General features: G+C 39.8%; 1 protein-coding gene across 6 annotated transcripts in view; it reads right to left on the bottom strand.

Moving 5' to 3' along the window:
• The window catches only part of PTBP2 (polypyrimidine tract binding protein 2), a 53,407-nt gene extending 48,772 nt beyond the window's left edge, over positions 1 to 4,635 (bottom strand). For 4 of the 6 annotated variants that reach the window (XM_033000576.2, XM_033000575.2, XM_033000574.2 and 1 more), the window contains exons 1-2: positions 4,454 to 4,560; positions 2,770 to 2,800 (exon numbers count right to left, since the gene is read on the bottom strand). In XM_033000576.2, the coding sequence (XP_032856467.1) occupies positions 2,770 to 2,800; positions 4,454 to 4,461 (39 nt within the window). In that variant the 5' untranslated portion in view covers positions 4,462 to 4,560. Of the gene's footprint in view, positions 1 to 2,769; positions 2,801 to 4,453 lie in introns of all 6 variants that reach the window. The other 2 variants (XM_033000572.2, XM_033000577.2) reach the window with 2 other exon arrangements.
• Between the last annotated feature and the right edge of the window lie 21,531 nt (positions 4,636 to 26,166).

Here is a 26,166-nt window from a genome sequence, read left to right on the forward strand (position 1 = left end):
TTTTCCTCAGCTTTTGGTGTTAATTTCTGGAAACTCAACACAAAATCAAAATTGAACATTTGAAAGTTTGATGAAGAAAAATGTTTTCAATCAAATCAAAGCGTACAGCACAAGTGAATGGTAACACCTTCAAATTTAGCAGCCTCATTAGCAGATAACTCAGAATATAAAACTATCAATAAAATGTCATAAGCAAGTATTCCTCTTACTTTGTACTTGCCTTGCCCGCATGCAGTCCCCAAAGCACAAAAGCCCTTTTTTAATTCAAAGACAATTCCCAGACTACAGTAGTTAATTCCTACTATTTTACGAATGGATTTAAAAACATAACTAATAAGTTCACTTTTCTGTTTAAGAGAGAAACCAGCCAGACAACAGTTAATATAATTTTCAAATTTGTATTGACATGACTGATGATAAAATAAGGCAAGTTTTCCAAACAGAACGGTCAAATGTCACAATCCCTTTCTCCAGGTATAATTTAATATATCACAAACATGCTGTATAACAGATCAGCATATATACAGTAGGTGCAAAATCTCAAGAAAGCATCAGGTCAAACAAATATCCTGGATAAACTGATTGCACACAGGTAAATCGCTGCCCACTTCCATTGGCTATCCTATCACAATAAAAAGCAGTGTCAAAAGAGCATTAAAACTGCTGATGCAACTCCCTGGACTCAAAACTTGCTCCCTACTCATTCGCAAATCACCCCAAAGATAACAGCCAAGGAAAGGCCAGATGAATGTTCCCAGTTATTTATATACCATATATAGGGAAAGCGCTCCTCAACTTTAAAACATCAGTTCATCAAAAGCAATGAAAAGCCATCAGAGAGCATAATACACAAATGTTTCACATAGCCTTCCACAAAACATGACTGAAGCTAGCATTAGACTGCTCCCCAAACTGCACAATTAGCAAGAAATTTCAGTTTCCATTCTTATTAGTATCCTGAGATAATTACAGAAGCTCCAGAATACAATCCAGGTTACTCCTCCCATATTGAACAGCTTTCTTCAAAAATCATCATCCTTTTTATTTCTTTCTACTACTTCCATGCACAAATGGATTGCTTCCTTTTAAAATCCAGATAAGAAGTCCATTTTTACATGGCAAAGAGCACACCTTTTTGAAATTTCAGTAGCTTTGTGTTTATTTTAATCACTACCTCTGATACATCTGTCTTGCCTTCTTTCTTATATTCATAATATAACTTCTACAATCAACAGAAAGAAGCAGTTATGTCATCTAAAGTGTCTATATTTCATTGTCTGGCTAGTACCTGAAAATATGGTTCCAAAATCACATTACAACCTTAAAACATGTTTCTTGAACTCTCAAATTATCATAAGATTCTAAGTCACTCATAGTTAAGAATAAAAGGGATACTGAATCCATTTACTTCTCCTGAAGCGAGAATGTCAGGATTTAAGGTTCCAGCACTACATGGTCTACCTGAAATTGCTTCTTCATTAGACACAATTGAGGGCTATTTATAAATTGTTTTGCCCCAAAGCTATTCACATGGGACAGTTACTTCTGAAAGACTTTAACTTCCTTAGGTATTCCTCAAAATTATTAAATACATTTCTAAAGTTTTAATCAGTTAACACTTTGTCCTCCCAGGCAACAGAGAAACAATCGTGCCAGTTAGTAATTCTGATGGGGATTAGCTTCCTCAGAAATACTTTAATAACTACGCTTTCCTCTTGATTCAGAGAGTGATTTTAAGCTTGCCTCCAATAATGCATGAACACATGGAGCCAGATGGCTCCAGAATCTATAAACTGACTTCTTACAGCTCCTCCTAGAATCAAGTTTGCTCAGAAACGTAATAGAGGTACATCTGACAAAATAGCTGCTGTATCTACAGACTAGCTGTATTACATAAGAACTAGTCCCAATCCAGCTGGACCAATACTGAATCGGAGCCAAAGAGCTTTACTACACAAAACCTGTCTTACTATTCAGTTAACATAGATCAGCTTCAGGTGAAAAGGAAATTACATGGTATATCTACAAAGTCCCTGGACAAATGTGGAGACTTAACTGTATGCACCACAAAGCTTCTACACTTCTATCACTGAAATAGAATTGCTTGCATGCATTAACATAACAAAGTTCCTCTGTCCCATATAGCTTAGTATTCTCATTATTACTCAGCCTGCTTCTACAAAGTACTGATGTAATTCCTGAACCAGATTTGAATACAAAAATGAAAAAAAATAGTAAATTAACAACCATGTGGAAGTTCTTTCCTTGTTATAACAAATTTGATAAATTCATAACTGAACTTGAAAAATAAAAAGCAAAGCAAACATCCACTTCTGTCTACATAACAAATTCTACCTCCAATACTTTTGTGTCCCATTACAGACAGTCACTTATTTTTTAACTTCAGTGGCACTGTTTTGAAAAAAAGGAGGGATGGAGGGCAGAAGAAGAAAACATGTCTTTTACAGTCATCAAGCAACAATGAGAAAGTGTTGTTTTGAAAAAAAATCTACAAAATTAAGTTTTAAAATAATAAGCTGACACAACTACATTAATCTAGAACTACTGTTTATGGTTCAGTGCCTAAAAAAGTCTTTTGTGTAGAGCCTCCAATTTCCCTCTAGGGATTTTTGCTTAATAAAGCATATACTACTGACTAAATATCAGCTGACAATGACTAGTTAAAATCTTAAAACTTGCAATTACTGCTCAAAGTAGTTAATTTTATATCAACAATTTGCCCCCTTATTTGCTATGTGTACATCCTACCTTCACACCAACTGCAACATCAGTGACAATGCTGTAAAAAAAAGAAAAAACAAGAACACAAGTCAACCGATTTATCCTCATAAAACCAACTTTTCAACGTATTGCAATGTCAAAATAATAAGGAATCAAAATAGCCAACAACATCCCCAAACAGGAAAATATGTTCAAAGAACACAGCAGGACTGAGAAGTACAAAAGAAACCTAAGAAAGTCACTGAGCTTCCCCAGTTTATAGGCTTCTCCAAAAGAGTCCAAAGTTTCAAGTAAACATTACTCCAAAGCACCACTGCCAGGAAATTTATTTAGGAAACTTGGGCTTCTGGACATGAGATCATAGTGTGAAAATAAAAAAATTTAAAAGCAAGTACTGAACTTTTCTCCCACACCCCTATTAAACTAGATAGCTAGTTAAGCAATATAGCCTACCCTACAGATCTTCTTAGGGCAAAAAGCAATGAACACACTTTTTGATATTAGCTTGAAAGAACACATTGGCAGGTACACCTATATGAAATTTAACAACATTTAATCAGGTACAACTATACAAAACTCTGCTACAGGTATGTTAAGGCACATCTTTTTCTTAGAGGTTGTGGCATCATGATTCAGTGTGCAACACAATCCTAAAAGAAACGTAAATCCACACCAAAAAAAAAAAAAAAAAAAAAAAAAGGCAAAACATGAATATGTGAAAGCATTCCACAACGTAATACTCATTATTGACAAGACTTCTCAGACAGGGTTTGTAACTCTCAACGTTATAAACAAAACTAACCATAAAAAGCCTTTAAAACTCTTACAGTGGAGAGGTTATATGCTTAAAGCATACCAAAGAGACTGCTTCTCTGTTTGAAGCAGAGTAAGCAACTTAATAGGAAATTTGGAAGTTGGAAGATGTTGTATTTAAACTGACAGAGGCTACAACCACCAGCCTCATTTTCCAGGTCCAACAGAAAGAAGGCCTTGTGTATAGTGACTGCCCACCCCAGCTCCCGGCCAGGACCGAGGGCCCTCGCCGTCCCGTATGGTTGACTCCTTTAAAACCTGCCCTTCTTTGGCTTTTACAGCCAGTCTCCAGCATACACAAAGGCATCTTTCTACCTGGGGAGAGGGGGAAGCCAGAGAGCTTATTAGGCAGTTTCTGAAAACAAAAGAGCTCGACATCTGGCTCCAGCTGGTATTGCTCCTCCCCTCCAGCCAGCTCCAAAACAAACCCGAGCCCGGCAGAGCGCCCCCTCCTCACCCCACGGGTGGGAGGCGGGGGGTAGAAAAGGCAAAGGCGGAGGAGAAGGCGAGGACAAGAGGCTGTGGAGGGGACGGATCACAGCCCCTCTTCACAGCGAGCTCCGGCGTCTCGGGCACAACACCAAGCAGCGGGCGGCCCACAGCCCTCGGCAGTTTAAACAGCAGACCGCACCGAGGGGCCCGCGTTAGGGAGAGGCTGAGCCCCCTCTGCCCCCCCACCCCGCAATGGGCCTCAGGCTTCAGCTGTCCCGCGGCGGGAAGCCCGCCTGTCCCCAGCGCCGCCGGGGCAGCGGCCGCTCCCCACACCCCCGGAGATGCCCGCCCGTCGACAGCCAGCCGCGGCGCGGAGCGAGTCCCCGACAGCGGGACAGGTCCCGCCACCGACCGGCAGCAGAACCGCGGCAGTGTCTTCGCTCCCACGGCCCTGGTCATTACTCACCCGTCCATCGCCGTGCAGGACAAAGCGCGGACAAGCGGGACAGACAGCCGCGCAGACAACGCGTATGAGAAGACTGTGAGAAAATGGCGGCCTGGCCTGCACGAAAACCGCCGAATGTTGCCGAGTGCCGGATTCCGCTCCTCTCCTCTCCCTGCTACAGAGCATGCGCCAGCCGCCTGGGCATGCGCCGTCGGCGCCGCTGAAGCTTCTGCCCTCAGGTGCCGGGGCTGAGGCGGCCCGTGAGGCGGCGCGGGCGTGCCCCGCCCGTGGCGGGGAGCGAGCAGGGCGCGGGGGCGCGGCTGTGAGTTCCTCACACCCGGCGAGACTCGCCGTGTGGTGGAAGCGGGGGGGGTTCCACGCCGCTTCCCGAGGGTGTGTGTATGCGTGCGAGGGGGAGAAGTCGGCTCACGGTCCTGCCCGGGGAGAGGGCCTGAGGCCGCTGGGGGCGGGCCCGCTCCGGGGGCTCCTCAGTCCACCGGCCGCCTGCGCCACCCCGCCGCACTTGTTGCGCGGTGGGGCTTCCCGGCGCCGGGAGCCTGTCCCTGCTGGTCATGGAGTACGTTCGGAGAGGCCGCGCCGGGCCCGGGCGCCGCCACGCACTCTATCCCCTCAGAGGGCCCAGCCCTGACAGGGAGCCCTTGCCTCATCGTTCGGTGCCTTCAGTTACACAGTCGTTTATAAAGAACCTGTTGACAGTGTAGCTGACCACTAATACTATTTTTAAAAATAATTAAGATGAATGTACAAATTAGCTATTGCAGTGAGTTAGGTTGTTTCTTCACAGGAATTGGCGTAGCCATGATTCTCTGTAAACTACCATATTGAGAGCATTATTTGCTCTACATGGCTGTTAGGAAATATGATATTTTCCCCCATTATTTTCTGACAGGTCTCCATGTTTCATCACGAATCTTACAATGTTACAAGGTAGAGCTTTGAGAAAGAGCTGTTCATGGGACAATCCTGGATTGCATTCGAACTAAATGTTAAACTAGAGATTCTGTATCTATGAAGGAAAATTTGAAAATGTGATCCAAATGTTCCTGAAAGATCCCAAGCCCAGAAGGATATTAAAATGTATTCAAGACATCTTCTGTACTTTCTATATTTTGATGTGGCAGTACTGGTTTAAGAAAAGTTTTGAGGAGATAACCCATTACTTGATTGCACTTCAGTCTTTTCAGGTTAGTCACTTGGAGTCTGTCACTGAAACCGTTGCAATGAAGCCTGATAAAGAATGTAAGAGCCAAAAACCTATGCATATCTCCATAACTAGAAAAAATTTACTATGCTTTACTACCCTTGTCTTTCCTCTAACTGACCCCATGAGTAACCCAGTAACTAAGGAGTATATGCAACTTCTCATTCTACTCTGTGACTTTTTGTTGGTCTGTTCTGGAAAAGTCACACTGGTTCTCTGCAGCAATCAATTTACTAGGTGGAAAATAACTATATTGCTTCTCCTAAACAACACTACAGTTTGGATGACTGCAACTACTTTCGCTTTCAGCAACTGTCTTCAGTACCCATCACTGACCACTAGACTAAATGATTTATTATTCTCATTCTTAAAAAATCCCTCTTAAACATTTAATTTGCTTAGATTGTATATAAAGTTCATCATGCCAAATGCTATTCTTTTTTGCTTTTAACATGTTTTTTAAAAAAGTATCAGATTGTAGCATTCTTTACTGATTGCATGTGTTAAAGAAGTACTATGATTGGAAGTAACATTGAGGACTTCAGAGGTTTAGAACTGCTTATAACCATGCCTATAAATCCAGTGCATTTTTATATATTTACTCCATATATGTATCATTTTTGTACGTTCTGACACATTTAGTAGGCTTTGCACCATTGAAAGTTGGGATTATAGTTGGTTTCTCTCATTTGCCACTGCCTTAACTCCTGTTTGTTGCCACACTGTATTGGGGATTTTTTGTCTTTCCCCCCACACTTCTAAATACATCTTGTTCACTTTTGTATTGGTAGAAGTACTGATCCTTCTACTTAGCAATTGGTAGAAAATCTGTCTTTCCAGCTCACTTTCCATCTGTCTCACTGCCTGTCTTGATTACCTCTATAGTAATGCCGTCTTTGAACCTGTGTTTCTTATCTCTTTTGTAATATTCATGTTTTCTCCTTTCATGACACCTACCAGAATCCATCTGATTAAGTGAGCTACTACTCATTCAGTTTATCCTCTGAGTTAGATGTTCTTCTATATAAGGGAGACTGAGGAGCGCGTGCTGAGTGTTTTTAGCAAAAAGACACTGGAACAGAGTTTGCAAATCTTGGTGAAATAATGGATGTAACTTTATAGAGAAAAACTCTGCTCCCCTGGACCACCAATAAATGCAATAATTAATCAGGATTTGACTTAGAGCATTTGATTTTAGAAGGGAAAAAAGATACCAACAGTCAGTGTGTTACTAATAAAATGCCATACATCCTCTTGTTCATTTGTTTGTTCAGTGTGATATTCCACTTTCCTCTTCATGTAGATTTGCCTTTTTATACTATTAGATTATTTTTAGTATGCTTTTGGATGCCTTGTAAAATGTCTACCATATTTTGGATTTTGTCATAGTATAAACAATGAATTTGTCATCTGTTTTCACTGTTTCTAGAGTATGTCTTTGCTTTGTCTTTCTCATGTTTTAGAAGCTCAGAAAAAAATTGTTGCCAAAAACACCCCCTTGTCAGGACCTGTCAACTTTCTGCTGAAGTGCTGCATCTGATGTTTCAGAAGGCGGCTGAAATGTCCAGTAATAGGCAACCGTTTGGTAAAACACCTCTAGCAAGACCCTCCACATTCAGCTGTTATATTATGAAACATGAGGGCTTATATCCTTTATCCATTTTATTCTAACCTTAAAATTCAAAAAATTAAGTGTAGATATTATTACCTGTACAAAAGTGTTGGAGAATGGCTCAGAGACAAAGGACGTGAGCCCACCAAGCAATTGTACGATCAGAGCCTGTTCTAGGGGCCGATGCTGGGCCGGGCTGATGCTGGGCCTCGCTAGGGTTTGCCTGCAGCTGCTCGCAGCTGCTGATACATGAAGAATGTCAAGGACGCTTCGGCCTTGTGTACTGTGGTGTGTCGAAAACAGGTTAAGAGGAATTAGGACTAGTGGTCTGAGAAACCTAGTGTTATGGTAACGGTGGTCTGAGAAACATTGTGTTATGGTAACGGTGGTCTGAGAAACTTTGTGTTATGGTACTGTTGTGTATCGAAAACAAGTTAAGAGGAATTAGAAATAGTGGCATGAGAAACAGTGTTATGAGAAGCTTGTGCTGTTAGCTAACTGCAAGTAGGTGGACTGTGTGAATACGACCTTTAGAGCTTAAGCCAATCAGCTAGTGACTAGTAGGCATAATAATTAGCGTTGTCTGTATAAATGTATGTACCATGGACCAATAAAGTTAGTTGATGCTCTATCACCCACATTGAACCCATCTCGGTGTGTCGTTCCTCTGCGGCTCCGCACAAAAGTTCTGTCCTTTTTAAATCTTAGTAATCTTATTGCTGCAATAATATTTTGTTTTCCAAAATAATTTCCTTTGATCATTGCTATATTTAGATATCTCACTCTCATTGGTTGTTTCCTTTTTACTTCAAGAATAGCTAATAAATAACAGTCTGTGTCATCCAGCAGCAGTATGAGTAGTTAGTGGTGTATGCTTAGTGAAATATTGTAGGAATTAGGAAGCACACAAAGATATTTTCTGCAGTACATTGTCCCAAACTTAGTCCCTGGAGTTGCTAGGGAAAAAAAATATCATCCACGCTCTCAGAGAATAATTTGTCCAAGAGTTTGCCTGAGCACTTTTTGACATCTGCAGCATTCTAGGGCCACAAGTTATGAAATTTAAGAAATCACTGTGTGAAAGAGACTGTTTGTTTCAAGCCCACCACCTGACAATTTCCTTCAATGTTCATCAGTTCTTCTCTTAAAAGAAAAAAATAGATGGATAATTTTCCATGTTCACCTAACCATGCCGTTCATGAATGCATATACCTTCATCATATACACCTTCAGTTCTGTTGCAAGAGCCCTAGCAAATTTAATGTCTCCTCTATTAGAAGTCATTCCATATTTTCAATAATTTGTTTTGCCTTTTTCTGCATGTTTCCTAATCCTATTCTAGGAGACCATAATGGTCCTCATTATTGAAGTTACAAATCCAAGGGCTTTATACAGGTGCATAATAAATGCTTTCTGATTTCTTTCTGGTTTGGTTTTTGTTTTTTGGTTTTTTGGTTGTTTATTTGTTTGGGGTTTTTGTTGGTTTTGGGTTTTGTTTTGGTTTGGGGTTTTTTTGTTTTGTTTTGTTTTGTTTTGTTTTTTTCTGTTCTGATAATACCAATCCCATTTGCATGTTTGAATGTTGCTAAGCCATGAGTTGATGTTTTCACAGAAACCCCCACAACTCAAGCACTCTTTACTGTGTGGAAATCATTCATTTCGATTCCAGGTTTTTGCATGTATAGCTTGGTTTGTTTTCTCCCTTGCATATTACTTCAATTTTTCAGCATGGAATTTAACTTGCCATTTTATCATTCAGTCACACAGTATCATGAGAGCTTTCCACAATTCTTCATGGTCAGCTTTTGTTTTTATTACCATGAATAATTCAGCTTCATCAGCAAACTTGGTTGCCTCGATAATCACTCTTTTTTCCAGATCGTTTAAGAATATGCTGAACAGCGCAGGTCCCTGTGGTACACTACCAGTGACCTCCCTCCACTGTAAAAAACAGATCATTTTTTTCTTGCCTTTTATTTAATATATTTTAATAATCCAGTATTAATAACTAATAATTAATATGTTATTAATATATCAAAAAACGTACTTGTTAATCCTGTACCAGCTTAGTTCCTTAAAGAGCTTTGGGTAGAAAATTTCAACAAGTTCTTTTTGAGATTATATCACGTTGTTTCAATCAGACTGTGCTAAAACTCAACTAATATACTTTTTGCTATTAGGTGCACTTATACAGTAACAACTCCTCATTTGTCCCTATCACCAAACTAAATATCCCTGTCTCTCTAGTTTCCTCATATTATTAACAGTAGTGTCATTGAATGGTGTTGCTTAGTACAACAAATCCTCTGGATATTATGGGAAAGGTTGATCATTCGGTTTACCAGTCTTTGTTATATTAAACCACATTATTCTATCTTAAGCCAGTTCTTATCAACTTCATAAATTCCCCAGATGCCTTTGAGCAAAGTCCCAACATTTATTAGTAGCTATTCATCTTTTTGTGCTCCTGTAAACAATATCCTTAATCAACATTTCTTCTCAGCAGTCTGTGTTGATTTACTTTGTTTTATTGAGCTAAGTTTTGAAGCTATCGAGTAGCTCTTACAAGCACAGTGCCCTAAATAAATGTCTCTTTTCAAGTTCAGGTCAGAACTTGTCTTGCTGGTCTGAATCCCACAGGCTGCTCTCCAGCATTTTATTTCTAGCATCCTTGCTAGAAAGACAGCTTATCAGGCAGGCTGGGACTGTTTCCGCTCTCTACCATCTCAAATAGCAAAACATGTGACATAGCTCATACTGTACTTCAGCATCTGTATGGGTCCAAAGGTCCATTCTTGACAACTAGATTATTATTTGCCTGCCCACTTTCCCTCTCTTGCTTGTACTATATCCACCTGGAAATTTATTTTCTAGAGCAAATTCACCTTTTTCTACCACTGTGATTAAATACACGTACATTTACTTTCTTCAGGGCTGGAGATCAGTTTTACTTTTTATTACAAAGATTATATGCCAGTGGTGATGGCAAACATCTTTCATACTATAGGGTTTTCTTGTTTTTTGCCTCAGCTGATTGGTAGTGGAGTGGATATCATGTTGTGGGTCATGTACAGCCAGGGCTGCCGCTCTGGAAAGAGAGTACTGTATTCTGTCATGGAAAAGGAGTGAAACGAATCATTTTTTTTCTGAATGCAAAGATGTCTGTTGAGGTTCTCAGACAAAGGTTGGGAAGTTGTCCGCTTCTTGACCTAAAAAAAATTTATAGATCCTTCTGTTATCTAAGTGCTGGCCTGGCACTCCACAAGACACAGGTGAAATATTCCAACACTAAAGCTATGATTGCTCTCCAAGTATACTAGAAAGTAATCAGTTGTGAGAACCCAGTTTTCACCTGATTGTTGTGTGACTGACCAGTACTGATGCGGACAGTTCCCTTAATGATGTGTGCTTTTATCAGCCTAGATCTTTACATTGCAGACAACATAGCTGTCCTACCTACCGGACAGTCATACAAACCCTTAAAAAATCTCTAAGCACAATACTTTTAAAACCATTATGTGTGAGTTACATAAAATACCCACAATCAGAAAAGACTGGCTTTAATTCTCAGAGACTCCCGCGTTACTACAATAGCTTTTGCCAGTCAGTATCGCAGGTAACAAAAGTTTTCCATTTGAGGATCTGACAAAGTATAAATGCAGGGACTTCATGATGATTTTCATTTTTGAGTTGAAGATGCCTGAATTTTGGCCAATGGTACTCTCATATAAGGGTATGGCTAACTTAACTGAGCACAAGCATTTTGCCCAGTGACTGCCTGGCCAACTGTTGCTTTCTGCAAATTAGTGCCCGGTCTGGCATAATGCCTCTGCAGGTAGGTGGTGGCTGGCAGCTGAGGTGGCAATGATCAGCCTCCTCATCCGATGTGCCTGCTTTGGCAGGGGGACTTTTCTTCTGTCCCAGTGCAAAATCGAGCAAATCCACTGCTGCAGGTGATCTAAACTCATCTGGTTTGACTTTGCATTGAAGCCGTCTAGACAGATTCACAGTCTTTTTTATCAGAGGAGAGCCCCAAGACCCCAACACTCCTGCCTCCAGCTGCTCATCTGCAGTCTGAGAGCCCCTTCCTGCGCTGCACCCTGCAGACAGGAGCAAGCTCAGGCCAGAGGTTTAAGCCACAGCCTGAGAAAATATCCCAAAACTAGGTTTAGATGTAAGCATAAGGGGCCAGTTAGATTTATTTTGACTCACTCTCTAATTCACAGAGCAACATTGGACAGGAGACGTTATGTAACATACACAGTGAGCCCAGTCTTGTACAAGGTCTGAAGTTGCCTAGTTTTACAGATACAGTAATTATGATTCCTAAAAAGGTAACAAAAAAAAAAATGGAGAAAACATACATTTTTAAAAAGCTCAACACCAGCGAGGAAGAGACTCCAAACCCCCAACAACATAGTAAATTAAAGCAATATGTTCTCAAACAAAGAAAGAAAACTCACAGCAATTTTAAAGAATGTCCTTTGCACAGCTGGACTGAAATGGGACTTCTGCTATTGATTTCAGGAATACCAGAACTTGAACTCTGAACTCAAATAATTTAAAAGGAGTAAAAAGTGTCTCAGTAATTTTTAAAAGGTCATGTAAGTGACAGATGAGCTCACCTTTCCACTTTACTCTTTGATGTTAGAAAATGGAATTATTTTTGTAAAATTTTTCCAAAACTGTGCTCTTATAACATCTCATCCTACAGAATTTCTTCTAAATCCTTTTGCACCTTCTGTAGGAACAGCATTTATGTTCCTTGGCTTTTTAAATAGGGATTATGTTATGGAACTCTACAAGACTGTATAAATTATCAAAAAGAATATCATAGAGGAAAAATATTTTCAAATGGGTGCTGTCCACAGTGGTGAAAGATATTAAAAATGGAAACCTTTTAAGAGTTACAGAAAAATGTCTTCAAAGAGGACACCCCAAAAATATGACTGTTTTTTATAAAAATTAAAAGCTTCAAAGCAGGCACCTCTTTCTGTGAGGAAATCCTCAAAGGGGCAGTCCTCCAGAGTGAGAATCTTTGAAAATGAAATCTCTTAACTGATATGAAAACTTTGAAAGCAACAAACCGTTCCTAAAACTGAAGACAATATTTCCTTGTCAGAATATATGGTTTTGTTAAAGGGAGAAATGATTGCACCATTGTTAACTATAGAGGTGATCAACTCCTACTTTTCTTAGAAGAAGGAATACAGATTTTTAAAAATATTTTATCATAATCACAAAATTATTGAACTAATTACAATATTTTTAACAATAAAAAGTATTGGTGGCAGTGTACACTTTCATCACTGGACAGGCAGTTTCATACACACTGCTGACTTAAAAACAGCTTCTTCATTTTAAAGGTATAAGTAAGAAAGTCCATGGACTGGAGCTTGCTATAAATATTTCTGTGAATTATATTCCCACAGAGTAATACTTTTTTTTTTTTTTTTTTTTTTTTTTGTAAAAGTAACACTTTTTCTCAGAAAATAGCAGCTTTGAAGTATATTTTCCAGTTCAGAATAGTATGTTTTTTGAAATCTGGACTATTTCTCCAGGATGGGACTCCATATCCAAATTTTTTCCAAATAGTACAGTCCACTAAATCTTTTCCAGTTAAAAGCTTTACAGGGAAGTGATGTAGACGCATGTGACAAAAAAAGCCAGGTAAATAGCCTATATATAGGTTAGAAAGGAAACAATGAAAAGACAATTTGTTCATTGTGCTACTGAGGCATTTATTTGAGCAATGCAAGGAAATGGATCTGCAGAATCATTTAAAGAGGCTGACTGCTGTGGTACTAGACTAGCTATTGGAGTGTGAGTGAACTGCAGCTGACCCAAAGCCAAGGGCAAGCCAAAATGATTTTCAGGACAAGATATTGGAGTTTAAAGCAGCCTGGAGAGACACAGACTCTTTCAAATTGAGAATTCAGAAATTAGAACATAAAATACATATTTTTCCACCTGAGTGGCCACTTTCTCTCTTACCTGTGAGACTCATGGAAGCAGCATTCTAGTCAGTCTCTGCTCCTGACTGTGTGAACCTACAAAGGTGCCAACCACCTTCACATGGTTCCTACTCTCAAAAATATGGTGGATATTGAACAACATAGCGTCACCCTCACTCTTCCTTATTATCATAGAATGGACCATCCATCAAATCCATGTCTCCCCAATTTAGAGACAAGGATGTCATGTGGGATGGTGTCAAATGCTTTGCACAAATCCAGGTAGATGATGTCAGTCACTCTTTCCTTATCCATCAATGCTGTAACCCCATTGTTATCTTCTCATGCTGTCCTCACATGCTCCTCACTTCAGGAACACCCTTAGGAAAATGCAGCTAAGGTGAACCACTGTGGCATTCTGGTTTTTAATTGCTTTACTGTACTTGCTCTTCCCACTTGTATGTTTGTCTATCAGCAGTTTAACTAAGATCACTTAAACATCTTTCTGTATTAAATATTCTAGATAAAACTATTCTTTCAGATTTACTCAGCTGAAATACTTTTTTGCATATCAATTTCATAGAACTGTGATTCCTGTAGCGTGCAGTAGTGGGAGATTCAATACATACAAATAGGAAACAAATTTGACCTAAATTGCATACTGTATACAAAAGAGTTCTTTAATAATACGATCTGGTTTTGAGTTTTAGGAAAACAGACAATCACAAAAAGTAAGAAAATGCTGGCATGATAGAAGGTAGACATGAGTAGTGTTTTTGCTAATATCTGAAAAAAAATCCAGATTGTGAGGACCAATTAGAGTGTTCAGTTGCCAATACAGTCTTTTCAGTCACTGAATACATACAGACAACGCAGCTGCCAGTGCTTAGAGAGTTTAAGTAAAAGCCACAAATACCCTGTGAGACCATTTGAAGACAATCTGCCCAAAATATCTGCACATAAAAACCTTTCTGTAGCGCTGCCTCTCAAAACACCCAAACTCCTGAACTGGGCTGCAGGCTTCCTTCGCTGCCCATGAAGGCGTCACAGCCGCCACGCCGTGCCTTCGTGGGCACTGAAGCGGAGAGCAGCCCGTGCTGCGGGTGTTCTCCTACCTCCTGCAGCCAACACGCAACCCCCAGAACTGACACCGTCCAGGTCCTTCACTGCAGCTTGTTGCAGCTTTTCTGCATCTAAAACTCTCCTGGCATTGTACCCGGTGCTTTACATCAATCCATGAGAAAATGCCAAAACCCCTTCCTGGGCTCTTGCTCAAGCTCAGACCGATAAATTTACTCCTACCCTCCAAGATTTTTGGAGAGGTGGGTAGCCCTGCAGCTCTAGTATGGCATGGCTGGTCTGGTGAGCGTGGAGCTGTGGTGTCATGACCATGAATGCCTGAGTAATCTTAAAATGAGACTTCACCATCACAATTAGAACTAGTGACTTCTGCTGTGCCTTAGGCTACAAAGCTGAAAAAGCACCAGAAGGCAATCCATAAGCTAATGTTTTCTGGGGTTTTTGTTGTTTTGGTTGGTTGGTTGGTTGTTTTTTTTCTGTTTTTTTCTGTTCCTCATGCTCTACAGGAATCTCATGCTATGTGAGCTGTAATTCAAAGATGACCTGCTACAGCAAACAAAAATCTCAATCTCACTTATGACAAAGTAGGGACAACAGATCAGGGGCACCACAGTAATTTTCTTTGTCAAACCTAACTCTTCTTGTCTTTGGAATTTGAAAATAATAGAAAAATCCAAATGTTTCCGAGGTTGCAAATATTTCTCTCTTGACTAAATGGTATTTTCCATTTGAAAATTGTCGTTTGCCCATACAAAGCAGATACAGTTTTCTTTCTTATGTAGCATAAACAGTTTCCGAAATGTTATGTGGTAAAAGGCACATCAACTCACTCTGGAAATCTGAAAATGGGTGCTGAACAGAGCAACTGATAAGAGATGGAAGTAGGAAATAATCCTGTTCTTAAATTCATTATGTTTCGAGAATGGATTTTTTTTTTTTTTTTTAACTTCACTTTCCCATCCTCAAAACTAATGTACTCTATAATTTTGAGAGTAATCTTCTGTGTAGTCTGCTGTTCTTTAGGAGTGCTGAGGTAGCTGGAGAACATGAGCGGTTTGTCACACTGTATTACTGTCTGCTTGCAAACTTCATGTCATTTCTGGCCACATGTGACATAAAAACTCATTAACCTTTAGCAATATCTGAACCCAGCAAAGATATCTGTGTTTTGAGAATCAGCTGCAGCTATCATCTCAACTTCCCCCATGAACAGCAGCAACTTTTAACAAATACCATCAGCAGTATGAGATGAAGTCCAGTGATACGTTCACTCTTCAATACTTGGACCATAGCAATTGTCTTTATGTCAAATTTACATGTCTGTAGTTCTTTACTTATTTTTTATTTCAGATATACATCCAATATTATGCTTGCTGTCTCATGTAGTGACTTAGCAGATGTAAAATATTATTTTTAAAGGACAAAACTGATAATTTACAACCGTTATAGACACAGAGTGTGTGAAGTAGAAGTCATCATCCTGCGATAAATAAACAAAATACTGAATTGCTGTGATCCTGGTGCAGGTTTTCAAAGGGATTGGAGTGTCAGAGTAGTCATATCCCTCCTGCTTTCTGCACAAGGGCAGGCAGAGTTAAGCCTTGGCCTCCAGGCACAGGAACCTGCTGGCATGAGTGGGAAGGGATCAAGGACACTGACACATACAAGTTCTCCTCAGGATGAATGGGGTATTTGGGGGCACAAAATACCTCACAGCTCCAATCCAACCTGAGGCAATGCAGCTCCCTCCAATTAAAGACATGCACCGCTGAACAAAATATGGCTCTGCACAAACATGGTCCTAAAAGCGGTAGAGACTCTGTTTACCTATCTCTAGACTCCCTTTTCAGCTCTATATTATTATTTTAGTTCAGACACAAATTGCCCTCCACTGATTTTCATTTTTAATTGTATTTATATTTCAAAATGTTGCTAAGATCATCCCAGACTTAGGGACCACCAGATTTAAACCTTAAAAACTCTGGGTTTCAATTGTGTAACAGTGCTAAAGGCATGTTCTTAATGGTAGAAACAGCAGGCATACATGCTCAGTTGAAAAGGAAAAAATTTAGTGTACAACATACTCTTATTTAGACACCACTTATTTTTATTACTAGTAAACAGTAGAATAAAACACCAGGCTATCATTATAGTATCCAAGGCACGTCTGCTCCTCAGCTTGCTCCTTAGTTGCAGCATGCTTCCTCAGCCTGTCACTTTTGGAATTAGATGCGACACCCTCTGCAGTGCCCTGTTAAAACCATACTCAGCTGGACAATGCATTAATAGTGCAGGTTGAGAGTAACAAAAATACAAAGCCAACACCAACTTCAGGACTAATTTTCACATTCTTCTACCTTCACTTTCAGTTGGTTTTGCTCTATTTTTCTTGCAAGGACACAAGTAAAATAAATCAGGCTATGTTTCCTAGGAATTAACAAGTTCATAGCATTCATGTGTTAGGGCTTATTCTTCTTGAAGCAGACTAGTCTGAGCATTAGCTAAAGTTAAGGTGCTCTGGCATGTACAGTGAAGGCTTGACTGGAGGAACACTTCTGGAGAGGTTTGCAACAAGATACGAAGATTTAATAACACATTACACTTAGATGTCATATGCACCTTTCATGCAAAGATCACAAATGCTGTACCGGTATAAATTAAGTCTCACACATCCTCTGTAATTATTATTATATGTTTTGACTGTTGGACAAACTGATTCGTTTCAAGTCACAGAGCAGCAGCATGGTAGCAGAGGAGGAAAAAGAGGTTTCAAGTCCTGCATTTCTTATTGTAACCACAATGGTACCTTCAAAATTGTAATACACACAGTGGGATTCTCTGATAACAGGACAGTCATACCTTTGAATTTCATATCTGCAACAATAAAATACTCCATAAAGAAACAAATTAAAATGCAAATTTTATGGGACTTCCAAAAATTGTATTTTGAATTCCCAAGTATTTAAGAATGCCTAGATTCTGATTGGCTACAAACTCCTTTCCCTTTGGTGGTATTATACTCTATATGCTCAGCTTTCAGTGAAAAATATAGTGATCCCAACTGTTATGGTCAGAAAGATAATTTTTAAACCATTCCATTTCTGGAGGTACAGACAGTCTAACATATTAGCTGTCTGAGGTGTGTGAGCTGCCTTAATAAACTGAAGCTGAAACATCAGTTTAGCAATATAAGTATCAAGATTTTTAACTGTTTTAGAGACTATCAGAGTATCTCTAAAAGGTAGGACATGAAGGCAAACACCCCCAAATCTATTATCATCCTAAAACGGTTGATTACTGACATTCATGTCTATCAAGGGCCAATAATAAGCCACAAGCTTTAATCTCTGTCATAGGCTTGTATAAAGTATGACACATTTTTAGATTCAGTGCAGATTTGGACATTGTCTTACCAAGAAAGTGTATCACTTCTCAATGGTCAATGGTTTTTAAGTAGTCTCATTAAGTACAGGGGATTTTGGCACTAAGTCTACCAAAGGGAAATAAGAATCTCTGAAAAAGTAGGAACCCTTAATCATCCAGAAGGAGAACTTTGAAATTGCCTCGTAAATTAGCTAAGAATCAATAATACATGAGGCAAAGCGGAGGAGAGAGAGTTGATTTTGAATGACCCGCTGAGCAATCCACAAGACAGGGACAAGGGAAGAGAAGGGAGCCAGTTGGCAAGTGTCTCAGCTGGTGGCTGTCAGCTGTCCTGCAGCCTGGGGACTGAGGGAGGGCAGTTCCTTACAGCATGGATTTGTTAGCCACCCACAGCCAATCAGCTGCATATAGAGAAGAGAGGATAATAAGGAGAAGCTATTAGATTTGATTTTCAGATAAGTGTACTTCTCTTTCTATATTTGCCATTGTAGCTTTGTCTATTCTGGATTTTGTAAGGAAATACTTCACTTTAACATGTCTTCAGTTAAGGGTAAAATTTCAAGGTTAGTAGCTAAAATCACACCATTCCATCTATGTAGCTGTAGTGATCCATAAACCCAGGTTACTGGAACCCTTTTGCAGTGCCCACTCTACATTTCCCTAGGTATTGAAAGGCAAGCTGCACAGTTCAGGTGATGGTGATGCATGAAGTACCTTTGGATGACCTGCATGAGCCATGCAGATAGCAGAATATGCAGAAAGGAGAGAGGAGTGCTGGAAAATAACTATGTTCTGGTTTGTTCTCTACACTTGCAATTGTCATAGCTTATTAATAAAAGCATGCAGATTTTAATTAAGCTGAAAGTGGTGTAGAATTTCCAGCGGAGCAGCACCAACTCCACAGATCTGGCTGCAGAATTTAAGTTGTTCTTAATTCTGGATACATGGGACCTTTATTAAATGTCACAAGAGTAAATGTAGTTTGGAGACAGGGAAAGCTGCTCTTATGTCCAGGTTTTTACTGAATTTAAATGTAATTGGACTTGCAGAAATTCTAATATGACTTGTAACTAAAAAACATGATATGCTGTATTAATTCACCTTCACTAAAATTTTAATCAAAACTAGAAAACGGCACTCCTGAAAAGATTGAGAAGGAAAGCAACTACAGAAGTCCCTCTGTGAAACTGTTACATTTATGTAATAGGGTTTCTGATCAGATGAGAGGGAAGGCTGAGGAACGGAAACTTTGCACAGTATTTTTCTTTCACAACCTGGTAGAGCTGCCAGAATAAATTCCTGGTGGGTGTACTGCTGACCATAGCTGCGATGCACCAAGCTTTTAGTTACATACTTATGCCCTGAGTCACACTCTGTGGCAGTCTTTCACATTACTGCCTTGCCCCAGCCTACATCCTTATAAAGAAAGAAACAGTACTTAAGTATATCATCAATAGCAGCATGACATTAAGAGAGTCAATCCTTGGCTTGTTGTGCATCACCTTCCTCCCAGACCAACACAGGTCTTTCTTTTTCTCTGAGCACCCTTCATTTAATGTGATATAAGAAGAAAATAGCTTGTATAAATACTGTATCAGAGCTATCAGAATGAGTGTACATGGATGAGGGCATAAGCAAAGAGAGAAACATTTATTTTGCCTTTTTTCTACATATTTTTAAATACATCAGTGCTGATAACATAATTGCCAGGATATTAGAAGCCAGTGTCTAGAATATCATTTTATGTGGGGAAGGAAGACAAGAAAAATATTTTTTCAAAGTCAGACAGGGCTGTTAGTGACCTGCAAAAAATTAAAATACTTACAAATAAGCATAGGTCAAGAGTGTATATTACCCATCTTTGCATTAGAAACAACAGCTGAAGCTACAGTGACAGTACTGGGTACAGCCCAGGCTCAGGGTCAAGGAGGGGTCCTTCCAAAGCCCTTGGCACAGGAAAGCACCAGTCAGGCTTGGAGGGCTGAAGTGGCTCATCCAGCAAGTGGTAGCAGAGGTGAGACTGGAGCCCAGCTGTGGTGACACTCAGTCCAAAGCTCTGAGGAGAAGAGAGGTTCCATGGCTGGGAGTAAACAAGCTACTTAATTAGTATCTGAATGCTCCCCAAACACTGTAGAACCTCCCTGCAGCAGGGGCGTGAGCCAGCCCAGGTCTGCGAGATGCTGCCTTCCCTACTGCTACTGCCCCTGCTCTGCAACCAAGGCTTTGCACATCAAGTTGTCTTTATTTTAGGTTTATTTCAATGTTCAGCCAAGAGAGATTCTCATATCTCTCAACAAGCTGGAACAATGCATAATACAACCTTTTAAGATGTAGAAAGTCTGATTTACTGGTAGCGTATGTCAGGCCATGGTATATTTCTTTAAACATTGTTTATTCCAGCTTCCATAATACCTGAAGATAAACAGTGAGCTTTTTCCCCTCTAACCAAATTAAAGGATGGCAAAATTTTAATGACTGTTGAGATGGGCACTTCAATACTGAACCTCCAGCCAGTTCACTTAGGACATAGCTTTTGTTTGAAACAGCAACTTTCTGGAGCTGGGCTGTGGAGCTTGCTTTGAGAGATCTAGCTTGCAGACAACTGCTTCTTCCTTTAAGTAGCAGTAACTTTCTCATCTGCCTCAAGCAATTCTTTGGGATGTCACACATCAAAACACAGCTTTTCTTCGTTCGTCATAATAGGTAGCAAAGAGTTCAGAGCTTTTAGGTTCAGAAGCTGATGTAGTCTTATTTTGACCTTTCTCAACATGCTGAATGCCCTCCAGTGCTCTGCACTGGAGTGTGGCAAGCACAGCAGAATCCCCATCAATCTCATGAAGAGAGTCATCATGGCTGAGCTACACCACAGCTTAACAGCATTGCCCCTATATATTAAAATCTTATGTTGCAGCCCATTTGCTCCAATCGTAGGTGCTTCGATAGCTGCAGTTAGCCTTGCTGAATATTCAGCAGCAGCTCTGTGTTCCTCAGCACTGCTAGTTCACTGCCAGCATTTAATATCTTTTAATTAAAAGCAAGTGGTAATAACAATATACCTTAACCAAATGTTATCAGTAAAAAATGTTTGATTTTCCTTTTTGTTTCGAATGAGAAAGCCATTGCCAACCCTACGACATGAAGCATCTTTTCTAGCTACTGTTTTCTCTGGTTAGAATGTAGATCTTGCCAGAGTGACACAAGCATTACACTTCCAAGCCTGCATAGCCAACAGCTCCTCTCTTCCCTGGAATGAGAAAGTTCAACTAACGCTGGGCGCTAAATCTGTGTAATAGATCATTGTAATGCCTTGGTTTTATTTATAATGCTGTTGTTCTGCTAGCACTTGACAGAGGTGCATATCACTACCATCATTTGGTAGCTGAAGCAGTTAAGACAGACTAAGCTATTGTGACTGTCCCACTGTCACAGCACAGGGATTTAGAGGAATGGAGCTTTTCTCATGCTTCTTGCAGTCAAAATCAAAATCCAGGCAAAACATATGTTATACTTCCAACTCACTGGGAGATTTTTCAGTGGCCTGACACTTTGAGGTATGACTAACCCCACAGAGAAGAATAAGAAGTGAGAAGGCAAATGAAGAGTATATGAAGTGAAATAGGAATAACAGAAGCTGTACATAGTTTTACAAATTAGAAGACCTCTAAGAAAGGTATTCACATCATCTGTTTTAGACAACTTCTGGCATCCAAATTAGGTGCAATGCAGATTGTTTCACCCCTCATCTACTCTTGGCCTCTTATCCAAACAGTGGAGGACACACCATTCCCTCATCCACCAGGTAATGAGAAATATTCTCCATTCTGGGAAAGACATATTTGGTCATATGTTAGGACATACATGGAGTCCTGGTTCCGTGACCAGGCATGCAATCATTGTGTAGTAACACATGGTGTTTTTGCCAGGAGCAAAGAGGGCAGCAACTCACAAGCAAGATTAGTTGTTCTGGAAAACCCTGAGGTAGGGTTTTCCCTGCTTTTTAAAAGTAGGAGCATAAGTTTCCTATACCACCAGTATATGGTAATGAAAGGGCAATATAAGTTATACATCTAACGTCAGACACTTCAGTATTAACTACAGAATGCAAAAATACTTCTGTAAAACTCTGTCTTGCTACTTGCTACGCAGTCACATCAATCATTTTGATTTACACGTGAGGTTAAGACATGCTTCATCTGCTGTGCACTGGCCATTCAGACAGCAAACATGGGGATATTTCCAGTTTCTTACTTTTAAGGAATCTCAGCTACAAGCAAAGGAGAGAGAACGTGAATCTCCGAGCTCACACTGGCTCGAGGACTGATGTCAGCCGGGCTCCCGCAGGCCAGGCTGCGGTGCCGCGGGGCTGCTCCCCTGTGTCATGGCAGCGAAGGGCAGAGGGCCTGAAAACGCGGTCCGGGCCCAGCCAGGGGTAAGGGCACGCCAGGCTGACGGAACAGCTGGATGGCTCTTGCAACAGGGCTCAGGTATCGCAGCCACAGACATTACTGCCTAATAGTCAACAAAACGCAATTTGCAGTGCAAAGCAGCTGATAGTTACTACTTCAGAGCTGTATATTCTTGCATGAAGAGAAGCTAAAATTACTCTTTATGATAAAGTTCATGGTATATAGTTTGTAAGTTAGCTACAACAACACCTCAAGCATTTCTACAAAACTTAATTTAATATTCCAACTCACTTAAAAATCTTATTATAGAAACCACTTACAGGCTTTATAAATGGATTTTCATATTATTAGAGAAGGATCTAAATAAAGAACAATTTGAATGCAAAACGCACATGTAGAGTAAGTTGCTTATAGTAAAACTAGCTAACTGAAATTTGCTGTCAGCAAACCTCCCAACTAGTTTCTTCATCTGAGTTATAAATGGACTATGTTTTTGTGTACTTAGACCTCTTTCTAACAGAAAGAGTGTGCCAGACAATTCAAGCAATTGAGATAATAGTACAAGCATCGACCATAATCCCCCTCTGAGGACCAAAGTACCCCGGGCAGGCAGTGACGAGCATGTGCAGTTGATTATAACAAGTGATGTAACTGACATCCATGGAAATTTCTCTCTCAAGCTGTAACAGTTCTTCAATAGTGAAAATAAGAAACAATACCAAATCTTAGGACAAGGTTCTACTATAGCTCTTGTGGAAATGAAATTTTGATCTACTTAAAATGATATTTGTTATGTTTAGCTAGTAAATAAATTAGCATTTATTATTTTTATTGATTACCATATTGTGACATTGTATGGTGATATACCAATGAAATTATTCATTAAAGGAATGACCTAAAAGTGAGCTTGTTGCATCCATGTAACTGTTTTTTAAATGAGGCAATAGACTAACAGTGATTAATGAATGATTTATCATCAGAATAGAAACCAATAATGGTTTACATCATTTGTATTCTTCACTGACATTATTTGTAGTTACTATTCACAGCATGTAAATTTTAGAAGCCTATACTATATGAATCTTATATATGTGACATATTTTTATACTTATGTTTTAATTTTTGTGCACTGACAGGTTCAAGAAAGCAACATTTTAAATCTTTATAAATAACAAAATTTGTTGTTTGCAGTAACACTTAGAATGTTAATCTGCAGATCCCTGTCTTAATGAATTAGTATCATTTTCTGTGTATGAAATAAATGCAAAAGGTCAGCTTATTATCCCCAAAAACTACTGTGAAGTCATCAGAGAATTAATTTTGTTATTCTGCTGAAGCTGCATGCAATCACCGAGGTTCATATAGGTGAAGTATTATTAAGTTCTGCTCACTGACACATACTGCAATAAACAAAATAAGAGCTGAGAAGTGCAGGACACTGAAATTACTCCTGCATGCAATCAGACTGCTTTTAAAGCAAGCTTTTCAGACACTTTGACAGCAGCCCTGTAGATGCAGCTAATCCTTCATTGCTGCTCCCTGTTTTTTCTTGCACCTTTCTCCCGAAGTGCCCCTTCAAGTGCAGTGGAGCCAGCACACACTCCCCGTCACCCACAGATAGCCCCCATACAGCAGGATCCGCACTGGTATTTTGCACTTGGTTGTGAACAGGTGATTTGGGCTGAAGAGAGAGAAGGAGAACCTGCTCCATCTCCCATGGCAGCAGGAAGGGGTGGGAAAGGGCAGGAAGGGGTGGGGAGCCAGGGCTGCAGGCCCCAGGGTAGGGCAGGCAGTGAAATATATGGTTATTAATACACCATTGATTGTGAAAGTACCATGCCAAACAGCAGGACCCACAGAGCTGCTCAGGGCAGTGTGGCAGGCATCCTTTCCCTAGGTAAACTCTGGGCAAAGCCAGACCAGTCTGGGCAGGCATCACTGGTTTTAAACAAACTTTGGAAAGTCAGTATTGTATTTCTTACACCTATGCTATTTCATCATCCTCTAGTGCATTTGCTCACGACCCTTTCATTTATCACAGCAATAGGTCTTACATTTACAGGTATGGAGGACTTAAAAAGAATGGGATTTTTTTGTTCATTTCAATATCTGTTCCATTGATGCTGCCCTTGTGGGCTTTCTACTGCTGTACCTCACTCCCAATGCAAATGTCATCATCAGGTAAAAATAAACTTTAAGACTACCTAACAAAGTAGCTTTGTTTGCCTTTAGCAATTTAATATAGCTTCAGCATAAAAGTTTGCCCACAGGTGGATGGATAAAAAAGCTTCAGTGCATCTGTATGCACTCCAGAGCTGACTTTTCTCTCCTCTGGGCCCATGGGGTGAACTGGTTTAAAGGTGCCCGATCATCTTTTAAGTACATAGCCACACAGTTCAGCTGGTGCTCTGTGATTAAATCTTAGCTCAAAAGCCAGAAAGCTGAAGTGGTGGCACTGAGCCTACAACCAAAGTGCCTTTAGCAGTTCTTTTCTATGGATACTGTTGGCACAGAGTCCAAGAAAAGATGGTAGAAAAGTGTAGTTCTGATGTAATTATGACCATACTCCTACAATTTTGTAAATGCCTGATATTTAAGCAAAATAACAAATATTCATTCATTACCGGGACTTACTGATGTAAGCCAAAAGCAGATTGAAATGTGGATTCTTTTTTTCCCAAGCCGCAGATGTTAGGTTATCTCAGGAAAATGACAGCAGGTTCTGAAGCAGAATGCTGAACTTTTCCACCATATCTGCTGTGCTATCAAATAGGCTGTCGTGATCCCAGTTCTTACTGTGACGTGCCAACAAAACTGGTTTTATATCACTCCTAAGAGTTCCACAACAGGATGTTATTCACTGCTAATGTATTTTGGTTCATATAAATGCAGAAAGAATCTGTGACAGGTCATAGTGTATCACCCTGTTATTTTTAGTCCATGCACATAATTTACCTTATTCATTGCTGCAGGGGCTCCACAACAGATTCAAGGTTGTGATAGAGGCTCAAATCAAGCTAGGAAAAGAGCATATAGCATTACAATCTGTACTAAGTACGAATCAGAAAACTCAGATTCAATTTAGGGGATGAGAGTAGGCTGGAGATGCTTCACCTGCTCCTAATAATGTCATAAGTGCTACGCAACCAGATACGTTAGATAAGGATTTCCTGGTTTAATAGTGAGCATAAATAAAGAAAAACAGTGCTCTGATGATGCAAAATTACATAGCTCTATTGAAATAATGGAGCTACAATGATCTAGCAGAGTGTCTGGAGACAGTTTAAAGATACTGTTTTCATGAAACTTGGCAAGACCACTAAAATCAGTGAGATGAGAAAGAGCTGGCAAATAATCAGAAAACATTTCACCTGTCAAAATTCAAAGCTTCCATTTCTGAGTTTTCTGAAAAGCAAAGGGTGTGCAGATGGGTTCTGTTTGCTCCTCCTTTAATTCTACCAGTTAAATAGCCAACCAGTGGATTTACAGTAACCGCATCTTGACATGACACTTAATCTTTTCTTCTTTCATGACACTGATATATTAAATATTGGGGATCAGGCTTTATTTACTGCTCTCACTTTCTGTAATCCAATAAATGAGTCTTCCCAACTGCCCTTAAAGCAAAGTAAATCTTCTTTTCTAAACCATTCATAAACAAATCTTCAGTGTTCATTGTCAGATCTAAGCTAGGAGGTATTTTATGTGACCACAAGCAGATCACTGTCAACAGAAAAATCAGATGTTGCATCACAAAATACCTTCAAGCATATTCCAATAGACAAGTGTACATGAGCATTACATTTTTTTGAAACAGAAATCCTAGCACAAAATCCTACCATCCAGTCCCTGTAGCGTATTCCATGTATGTGGATGACATTATGCACTAGGGAAACTACAATATATATTAATAATTACCATATTTCTCTCCCCAAAATCTTGTTCCTTCACATGAAATCAGACCTATTTCCTGATCAAGATATATTCTGCTTGAAAAAATAAGATGCAAAGTATCATAAACAGTAATGAATAACTTAAAGTCTTGCTTTGCATATCCATAATGCTCTGGCTCCAAG

The sequence above is a fragment of the Tyto alba genome, unplaced genomic scaffold (genome assembly GCF_018691265.1).
Source record: "Tyto alba isolate M040663 unplaced genomic scaffold, T.alba_DEE_v4.0 Super-Scaffold_1000006, whole genome shotgun sequence".
NCBI classification, from domain to species: domain Eukaryota; kingdom Metazoa; phylum Chordata; class Aves; order Strigiformes; family Tytonidae; genus Tyto; species Tyto alba.